This window comes from Micropterus salmoides, unplaced genomic scaffold (genome assembly GCF_014851395.1).
Source record: "Micropterus salmoides isolate LMB-PRFRI ecotype aquatic unplaced genomic scaffold, ASM1485139v1 Ms_hic_scaffold_16, whole genome shotgun sequence".
Lineage (NCBI taxonomy): Eukaryota > Metazoa > Chordata > Actinopteri > Centrarchiformes > Centrarchidae > Micropterus > Micropterus salmoides.
The window spans coordinates 22,030,160-22,040,896 of record NW_024040707.1 but is presented as its reverse complement, the minus strand read 5'-3'; the positions used below and the strand labels follow the sequence as shown (position 1 = coordinate 22,040,896).

General features: G+C 41.6%; 1 protein-coding gene across 1 annotated transcript; it reads right to left on the bottom strand.

The window, feature by feature from the left end:
• Positions 1 to 3,500: 3,500 nt before the first annotated feature.
• On the bottom strand, positions 3,501 to 9,965 carry LOC119905172 (kazrin-A-like; the record flags this gene model as incomplete). Its single annotated transcript, XM_038721935.1, has 7 exons — positions 3,501 to 4,495; positions 4,814 to 4,955; positions 7,016 to 7,182; positions 7,870 to 7,971; positions 8,057 to 8,288; positions 9,480 to 9,598; positions 9,753 to 9,965. Coding segments are annotated over 7 exons (1,134 nt in total), but the record flags the coding sequence as incomplete, so codon positions are not given.
• Positions 9,966 to 10,737: the final 772 nt, after the last annotated feature.

Sequence of the window (10,737 nt, the reverse complement as noted above, 5' to 3'; positions counted from 1 at the left end):
TGTTTGGTGTTTTCTGTTAGCTCCATGTTTTGCCCATAGAATCATTTGGCATCCCTACTAGAAGACTGGATGCCCTGTGTTTTCCATGTTTACACTTAATGTTGCATCTTTGGTGATGCATTACTTATACAGGGGGACTTTGTGGTCATGAGCAGAGTTATGTTATGAACTGAATGAAAATCTTTTTGTGTGGACTTAACTGTTTAAGGAACTAAAATGTGTTTATTGTGTGTGACAACTGTCCAGACAGCCATTCAGATTGACAGTGTCACATAAAATACTAAACAGGAATCCAACTGCTGTACACCAATATTAGTGAGATCTGAGGACCAACAGCATTGACTGACAGGGTTCAAAGACATCTTGAAAAAACAAGGGGTGGTAACAGTAACTTTCACTGGGCTGCTATGTTATGTCCACACCACATCTCTTTTGTTAAACATTTTTGATGTCCATGAAAATATATGTGACCCTCTGTCTTGCACCATCAATAACAACTGTCATCAACAAATAAGACTGAATGCCACTGACGCACTATTTACTCAATACTTCCCCCTACAGTAAACACTGATAAGTCAATCACTTTTACATCCATTTTAGGTAATCAGACTTTTACTTCCTCTTTGTGAATTTACCACCTTCTCGCTGTCACTCCTTTCGACCCCTTTGGACAGAACCAACTACAAGGACTGACTCTGCCAGCATTCACATGACACAGATGGTCTTCTATCATGCATTTAGACAACACAGTACAGACGTCTGTGTGCTTGTGCTTGTATGTACTTTATATGTTGGACGTTACCCAAGACAGTAAAAATGGGCTCGACTCCACTTCCTTGTCTCGGTGCCTCTGTACCGGCCTGCTATAATGAGGACAGGACTATTTCACAATGATGACAAAACCATTCTCTGTATTGTTCCATTTGAGTGAGGCAACCCTGTTGCTCTGGATTGTGGGGAAGTTTTTTTCCCCTGAGAGCTTTTTTCTGGTTCCTCTGTTTAACCACACACACACACACACACACACACACACACACACACACACACACACACACACACACACACACACACAGTATAGACAGAGAACCACAGTGCACAGGCTTTGATTACATCTGGAAGCCTGTAATCAAATTAAGTGATGTGTCAGGAAAATGTTACTCATTCACATCCACTGGCGTGTGATTATTGATCTTGGGCTTAGGCTGCTACATGAGCATGTAGTTACATTTCACCCACTGAATGTTTAAGTGATTCAGTTTATTTATCAGGCGGAACTTCACCTGACACGTCTTCCCTCGTCATACCTCTGATATCTCATTGTACAAAGGGGTGTTTGTTGTATTTTTCCCAACCGTGGGTGGATTACCAGAAAGGTGAGGTAGCACTATTAACCAGAGGGTAGCTTTCTCATATGGTGCTGTATCAGGACTAATAATTATTGTTTTTTGATGAAAAATCTAATAAATTAAATAATTATAAATTTATTACACTGCACTGTAACTTTTTTCTTGTATTTTGTATATGTGTGTATATGTCTTATACTATTTTAGCTTCAATTTTATTTTCTATTCTCTTTCTTTCTTTAATGACTAACATTCTTTTGTGTTGTGTTTCTTTTGCACTTTGTCTCAAGGCTTTTGACGTTTTGTGTGAAGCACTGAATTGCTATATAAACAAACTTGCCTTGTCAACCTTAGCTTGCCACAATGGTGGAGCCAGCATTGGAGGAGGATGCTGTCCCACTGCGTGGAGGTATAAACAGAGGCTTGAGTTAACATGTCCAACAGAGAGCAAAGAAAGGAGGGATAACTGGAGTGACTCACCAAAATACTTGAGAGATCAGTCAAGTGAACAGAGTCAGCATTAGCTTACAAAGATGATCACTGAGTTAACTGTTTGGACCCCCATTTCCATTACAGGAGGACAAGGCAGTGAACCATACACATTTCCTAATGCAAATGAGTTCAATAAGGAGGGTTGTTTCTCTCACATTTGCTCATTCATTCTGTGAATTAAACAGTGTGTTTCTATAATCTGATTCCCACACCCTGTTGTCATAATAATGGGGTCCATTAGAGGACAGAGAAATTCCAAAACAACCTTACAGACAGAACACTTACATACAAAATGATTGCCTTACAATATAAAGTTGCCATGGCTGACATGTTTCCATACAGTTGCCTATTTAGGCATTCAGCAGAGTCAGTGCAACATTAGTTTTTATTTAGTGTTTTTGGAGGCCTGATCTTTTTAAGTAAAATATTACCTCTCTTTCTAGGTCTGGTTTGGCCTCCATCGATCCTGAGAGGAAAATTTCCATAGCTGCTGGACGTGGGACTTTCTTTACTAGCTAGTTGCCAACCTTGTCATTTGGTCTTTGACAGGTAACGGTACAGTGAATTTGCATCCATAAAATTGGCCAGTCAGGAACCTGTCTAGCCTCCCTATGACCTCTTTTACCTTACCCCTTCAGTCATGTCTCATTTGGTGTGTCTCAACCTTCTTCCTCCCCCACTGGCCATCCCTCAATTTTAATTATACAATTTTAATTACACATTAGACACAGAGGGCTTGGGGGGTGGGAGGCTCCACTACCTGCCAGTTGTGAGGTGCCTGCGTTGCAACTACCCTCCAATTTAAACACCTATCTTCACTCCACCATACAACACTTCACAAACCATGACATGCATCCAACGCAATACAATACACTTGCAGAGACAGGCAGGGGGGTTGAGGGTGTGGGGGGTCTCATTGGCCTCGTGTCCTACCCCTGGAGCCCCGTGGGGTTGGTTTACGCCTTGCCTGGCCTGGGCAGGATAGGTTAAAAAAAGAGATTAGCCTCTTTAAATTTGGAAGGAATTTGTGAGAAATCCCTTTCGCATTACATGTAGTAACTTTATTTATTGTTACTGTGAAAAAATATTGAGAAGTGGAGCTTTTCTGGATCCCGTGTTGTACAATCCTCTCACTCCTGGAGATTGTCCTGGTAAAGTCAATTTAGGACTGGGCTTTTCAAAGTCTGAGACTGTGGGTTTCCCCCCAGTTTACTTGTGTAGTTTCCCTCTATTGCCAGATGCCTATGGGATCACAATTATGTTATTTCATCCCATACACATACACTCAACAATTGAGCCAAGATAGCCTAATATCACTGTTTGACATATCTTCAGACTACACCAAATAAAAAAAGGTATGTCCTAAGGTATTTATTAGTTTTTGGCTCAGTTCCCCAAAACTACTGTATCACTGAACTCTGTCTTTAAAAAATCATGTGAACTCTTTTTGATAACTAATGTAATACTGTTTCACTTCCATTCCCTGAGGCCCACCTCACACTTTAAAAACCTCTGGTTTAGGAAGTTACATCATCCATCTACAGTGTCTTCACTGGCAGCAGTGTCTCAAGTAGGAGAAGGTATAAGATTTTATTTTTCTGTTAATGGAATCTAATCCCCCAAACGGCCCCCTGTAATTACGTCACTTCATAATAAATAATCTGATTCTTTTCAAATTGATTTTTATTAAACCTTCTGCTGAAGGTGGGTGCAACAGCACTATCACATTTCAGATGTCATCTTTATTTCATTAAAAGGTACTTTCATTTTTCACTTATATGCATCCTCACACCTTTCAGCCTCTAGGCTTCCATGGACATAGAGCTCAGCAGTCATGTTTTGCTGGCGTTGTTCAAATATTTTTCAATGTTAACAGCACAGTATAAAACATCAGAAGATGGTGCTACATTTGTTTATACACAACTGTGTAAATGTGCAAGATGGACATAAACTCTAGTCTTTTTTTGTCCATTGACCTCAGTTACACTGACAAGGCATCACAAACAGCTGAACTGAATGAAGCAAGAACAATATACACTGATATGAAACTTTTTTTCATTTTGTCATCAAGTACCCTGTATTATACAAACAGTATTTTTTTTGTTTAAATATCCCTCAGAAAAACAGACTGTCTGTAAATAGCAACTAGTCAACAAAAACAAATTGCCAAGTCACATCCTGGTTCAAAAAGAGTCATTTACACACAAGAAAATAGAAAAATAATGATGTAGTCTTTCATCTCTTAATTCTGGCAAATTACTGCCCTCAAAAACATTAAAATACCACCTGCCCACAATGAGTCGTATAAAGTTTTTCTCAAACCAGGAAACTTGTAAAAAAGAATCCTGTCCTGTTTTAAAAAGTGCAATCTGTCTTGTAAAGGCTCATCTTCAGAAAAACTAACCACCCCGTGTTTCAGGTGCACATGGAGGACAAATGTCCATGATGTAGATTTTGCTGTGATGAAGCTGATGGCTGGTGTTTGTCGCACTCTGATGACCTCACACGTTGGTGACCTCAATGCTTGTGTAGCCGTGGATCGGGCTTCCCTCGGCCCTGGGTGGAGTCTGGTCTCGAACTTCCCGAGGCAGGGAGCCATAGCTGCTATGGCAACTCAAGTCCCGCCCACTGCGTGCTTTGGGGCTGAACCCTGCTGGAGGCTGGAACAGATGCACATATCCACTCAATCAAGGCTCCGCCCCATTCACTTGGTGCTACTGATGACATGATCACGGGGGAAATATTCTGTGTGATGTAATTTAAGCACCTTTTTTTCATTTGACAGTCTAGTTGCAGTTCTTGTCTTGTATGGTGTATTCAGCCTGCTGCCATGCAGCTTTTCTCCTGTGTATCTGCTATGTCAAATCTATATTATGTAACATTCTTATAATGTCTTATAATTTTCTGCACTACAAATATTTGTAGAGTAAAAGTGACTGAGCTGAAATCAAGAAAAACAAGTTTCCAGTATAGTCTACCTTGACAGCCCTCCTTCTCAGCGAGCCTTCGTCATCAGTGTGTCGGCCAGTAGAGCTGGGCGGTCTCCCCAGGGAGTTCTGGCGAAGGAGGCTTGGAGGAGTTCCCAGGCCTAGGCGCTCATAGTCCTGCTTGGCATCCGCCCTGAAGGGAACATGGGAAGGAACAGTGAGGGGACAGCTGCAAATAGCATTTAAAAGACACTAGAATACAGCTTACTCAAGTAATGTACTTAACTACAATTTTGAGATACTTGTACTTTATTTGAGTATTTCCATTTTCTTCTACTATACTATTTTGAGGCAAATGTGGCACTTTATATGCCACTACAGTTATTTGATAACTTTAGTTCCTAGTTACTTTGCATATTCAGATTAATAATCCATCCATCGTCAACCGCTTATCAGGGTCGCGGGGCAGATTAATAATACAAAATGTAATTAAAGATGCATTATGATGTACATTTATGGATAGGGGAGGGGAGTACACTAGCTAACAAGCAAATAAAGTAAATAAAGTAGCTTTACCAGCTGCAACATTAAAGCAATTAACACATTAATACATCAATAATTGTAATCCATCCATCCATCTTCATCCGCTTATCCGGGGTCGGGTCAGAGGGGCTAATTGTCATCCAATAATATAATATATACTTTGAAATGGACCATTCTGCATAATGAATACTTTCATTTGTGTTACTTTAAGTATATTTTGATGTTAATACTTTTGTACTTCTACTCACTTTTCCTAAAATTTAAATAATAATAATAATAATCTTTATTTGTAGAGCACTTTTCAAAAACAAGTTACAAAGTAGGCTGTTCCAGAGCCTCGGGGCCCTGACAGCAAACGCTCTGTCCCCTTTAGTTTTCAGTCGAGACTCTGGAACGTAATCCATGCCATTTACCTATATCAATTGCTGTGGTACTGCTACTTTTACTTAAAGAGGTGGTATTATGCTTTTTGGCTTTTCCCTTCTCCTTTATTGAGTTATATCTCTTTTTTGTGCATGTAACAGGTTTGCAAAGTGAAAAAGCCCAAAGTCCAGCCCAAATGGAGTTCCCATCTCCCACAGAAAACTCTGCTCTGAACCGCTTGAAAACAGCCCGTTTGTAGTCCCGACCTTCACTTCCTTTACTTGTGACATCACAATGAAAATGCGTCATAAAGCTTGCCAAGCGCTAGCTGGGGTCAGGCACGCCCTCAAACCAAGCTAGTCTGAGCTGAGGCCCTTTGGCTCGACTCGCCTTTGTTTGGGTTTCCATTGTAGAAATGTTGTACCTGTACCTGCTTCCAGGTACTTTTTTTCGTATCAGCTCACCTCCATCGAGGTTCCAAGCGAGCTGAGAGATACTAAAATGTAACGTGAAAACATGACAGACTGCTGATTGGTCAGAGAGAATCGTCACTATTCACTGCATCATCTTTGCCTGCGCCAGACAGAGGCCAGCAACAGAAAGTTTTATATTTTACAGTTTTCGTATGGAATTTCATCACTAAATCCACTTCTGAGAAGTTTTGATGTGAGAAATCAGCTGTGTAGATTTGGAATATTGACAGTTTTACGAGAAGTGATGGCGAAACAAAAATATGCTTGAATATTTTCGGAGTTGAGGAGCTCCGCAAGTGGCTGCGGGGGAAGCCTGCGCCAACCCGCGGGAGGAGCGTGTCAGGCCGGCCAGCCGCCCGCTCACAGAGCCCTCTGCTCCCACCGTCACACAGACCGCTGCAGCAACAACGGCAGAGGTTCTGCTAGGTTACGGTCGCAGTCGGAGGCGGATTTGATTTGGATCACACTACCTTGTTTCTTACGGCGGCCCTTCTCTGCTTCTGATTGGCTAGTAGTCCTTACCTGGGAACTGCGCATGTGCAACTCCCAACAAAGATTTTGTACAAGTAAGATAGCTCAAGAGCTCAAGAGGGGAGCGTACAACACACAGGGTGAAAAGAGGAGCTGCAGCAATGTGCAGTATGAGAAAAATACGGTGTTTTACTGGTACAACCCCTAAATAAGATTTTGAACCTGAAAATGAGCATAATACCACCTCTTTAAGTACAAGATCTGCGTACTTCACCCACCCGTGCAACGTATATTATCATAGACTGTCCCTTTCAAGTTGACCTAATCTACTTAACCAGAGGCTGTGGAAGTGGAACTATAGTGGGGTCTGTCTTGGTGTCTCTGTGTGAATGTCTCCTCTCACCTGGCCAGGCCAATTAAGGTTTTCATCTCCTCAACAAGGTGTCGGCGAACCATGTGCTTGCTGCTGGGGATCCCCAGCGCTGATGCCATGGCGTCAGTGTTAAAAGTGGGGTCAAGCACCATGACAGCACCATGAACACCACTGTTCAGAAGACTTTCAGCAAACTCCTGGACAGAAGGAGAGAAGGCCAAATAGTGACTTCTTCTTTTATTCAAAACAATGCAATCTAAAATTCTCTGTTGATACTGTAAAACTTTGGCCATTACCAGTTAAAGGAAAAGGCAGTGATATCAAGAGTCTATCAAAAATTATGTCAAATTTGCTTCTAGACAAAGAACATATTGATTCATTCATTAATATCAGTATACTAATTCACACTTCCTGAGGATATTAACAGGATGTCAGTCCAGACGGCCTTATCTCAACACACCCTGAATATGGTCATGTCTCACCATGGAAACATGTTTTCCTATGCCAAGACAGTAGACAGTGTTGACTGGGGATATTCATAATGCAGCATCACCGTAGAGGCTGTAATCTGAAAGGCTTTGTAATCAACTAGTAGCAGCTTAGACGTACAATAACAAAGGCCTTCTATCACTGGAGAGAGGCAGCGCTGAGTAAACACAGGAGCCCTGATTACCCACAACCACGTGATAATAATATGTCTCTTGTTTATTAAAATTAGTCAGAATATTTCCTTTGTTACAACGGCAGCTTTTTCTTGACAATTTCAGCTTCGGTTTTTGTTTCAAGGTTTGAGTTTAAAAAAAAGATAATCCTTTGTTTGTATAGAAGTTAGAACTGTTTTGCATGTGTTTTTAAAGTTGCATGCTCTTTCTCTCTGTCCCCACCTTCAGGTCAATTTCTCTGATCCATTTGATGACCCGATGAGAGGTCCAAACCAATGGATCCATGTTCTGGTGCTCACACTGTATCCGGCGAGCCTGCAGCGCCTGGAAACCAAACACCTTTTATTCAACTCATACCATTTTCACTGTTGTCCTCCTGCTTGTGAACACAGTGTGGAGTCCTACTTACCTCCTTGTCGAAATTGAGTATGTGCAGCAGTTCGATGCCCAGCAGCAAGCTGACCTGGTGGAACTTCTTTGTAATGTTGAGGTGACGTTCAAGGTCACGACGTGTCAGGGAGTTCAGCATGCGGCCGTCTACTAAGTGGGTATGAAAGGCCTGGGAGTACTGAGGTAAGCCCACATCGCTTAACCAGGCCTTGGCCACCCAGTGGTGGTCCATATCTGCAGCCTTGGACAGCCTGCAGAGAAACAGTGCAACAGTTTCTTAAAGGGTCACTTCACCAGAATCACAACAAAAAAAACACATTTTCTCACTTTCATGGTTGCCAGAGCATAAATCCTACAGACTTTGGATATCGCATGACTTTCCCTCAGACACCACCATAAGGCTGACAGGTTGAGTGAAATGCCTCAACAGCTACTGGATGCATTGCTATCAAATTTGCCTCAGATGTTTATGTTACTTTCAGGATGAATTGTAATAATGTTGACGATCCCTTTTTACCAGTTCATCAGCAGCGGTCTTGATAATGTAATAACTGTTTAAGTCATGTTTTAATTGAAAATGCCAAAAAAATGCACTGGTTCCAGTATGTAAAAAAAATAATTGTATTGGTTTTGTTAGTCCTCTATGACAGTAAAATTAATATCTGAGTTTTGGACTGTTGGTCGGACAAAACACTCAACACTTGAATATTTCAACCTGGGCTTTACATAAAATTATCATTATTGTCATTGTCATTGTCATTATGTAATCAATACTAGAAATAATTGCAGCCCTAAAAAATTACATTTCTTCCAGAAAAAACTGTCCCTGTTACATAGGATAGCCCACAGATCTGACTGTCAACAGTTTTCAAAGGGACTGTTTCTTTGGTATGAACTATGAAGTAGCTCCAAAGAAAAAGGTTCACTGTTATCCAGAGCAACAGGCAATGATTCTGGAAAGGCACATTGCTATTGATTTTTCTGAGTGCAATTTCCCAATGCTGTGAGGTTGCAGAACTGAATATGTCAAAACATGGGCACATAAAACTACAGTAGCTGCATGGCTACAGTACTACATACAGTAGCTATGCATACTACTACAAGAGGTAAGTGAGAAAACACGAATGATGAGTTGACCCTTGCACTTATTAAATATTGTTGTTCGTAAAGGCAGGAAAACACTCTGGACAGATCACCAGCTGACCTGCATGTCATTAATCGGTAGGAGGACATTTTGAAAACAGCCGTAAAGACAGTGAAACTTGGGTTTATTTAAACTTTACATTTTTCTCTCTATTTAAAGTCAATATTACGGCTTCTGAGAGTCATAAGGAAAGTAGATCCCACACCACTGTTATTCCTATAAATCACCAACAGATGGCCCTCTCTCACCACCACATAATGTACAACTCATCAAAGAATTCTTTGTTTCCCTTCCTCACCCTCTACCGTTCTCAGCATCTCTGTAATCCTCAATAGCCAGGCGGAGTTTCCGTCGGTGCATTAAACTGCTGACACCTAAACCCAGCTCCAGGTCTTCATCTGTAAGCCCGAGTAAAACCTGCAAAATGTCAAAGTAGCCTGATACAGTTTACTGCAACTAAAGCCACACAGCTTAAGTTTCTTATAAACAAATGCCAGGTGGTTTCAAAATATGGATTGAAATATGACCGGTTGGTGAGTCCACCTGCATCATGTCAGTGATGCGATCCTACCTTTCCACTCTTGACATTTTCTGAGCATGCGCGGATGTACATGGGCATCGCCATGACAACCTCCAGCCAGGCCTGCACGGTGCCGGCCCTCCACTGGGACATGGGTGTCATCCTGGCCAGCTCCACCTGCTGGAGGCGGTCCAGCTGGTCCTCAGACCCGTCAGACAGGCTGAGGCGAGTGGGGCTGGAGAGGCTGTCCGAGTCTGGGTGAGTGGGTTAGGGGAGACATGTGGGTGATGTAGTCGAGGGTTGCGAGTGAAGGCAGAGGTGGTAGTGGGTATAGTGAGCGATATAAAAACAAAATGTTAATTCCAACATACTGCAACAAATTAACATCAGTTTTAACATAAAATCAGCCCGGTGGGGGGAAAGGGAACTGGATGGTGAGTAATTTCTTCACAACAAACACAACATCCTAAGCTTTTGGCTGCATGTCAACAAGCCAAGCGTTTGCCAGTGATGCTGTAAACAAAGTTGCAGCATTTATAAACAAGCTCCTCACTTAAGAAGTCCATTAAATGGGCAGCTGTTTGAGCTGTTGAATTAACATGAGTCCAAATTACCCTGCAGCAACAGCTTGATGAACACAAAAAGCGTGCAATTTGGAAAATGATGTTATATGTTGATGCATTATGATCACATGAAATGTGCCTCACATCATCATAATTTACTGTGGGTAAATGCTGCCTTGAAATTGGATTGTGCCCTTTAAATGTTCCTTAAATGACTCCTTATAGTCTTGCTTTCCTGTTATGTTACTAAGTTGGGCCAAATGTTTCCTGTTTACATTTCTCTCAAGATTTCAGTTTCTGAGCATATTGGCCAAAATCGCTCGTTCACTTTGTTTCACTGGCAGCTATTCTGCTGTCTTACCAGCTGGGGGCAACCTAGTGCCAGTTTGGAGCTCAGCAGTTGGTAAAGCATCATGTATTGGTTTTAATATTGAACATATTATCATTGCTGTGATTGCTCATATACATGCCTG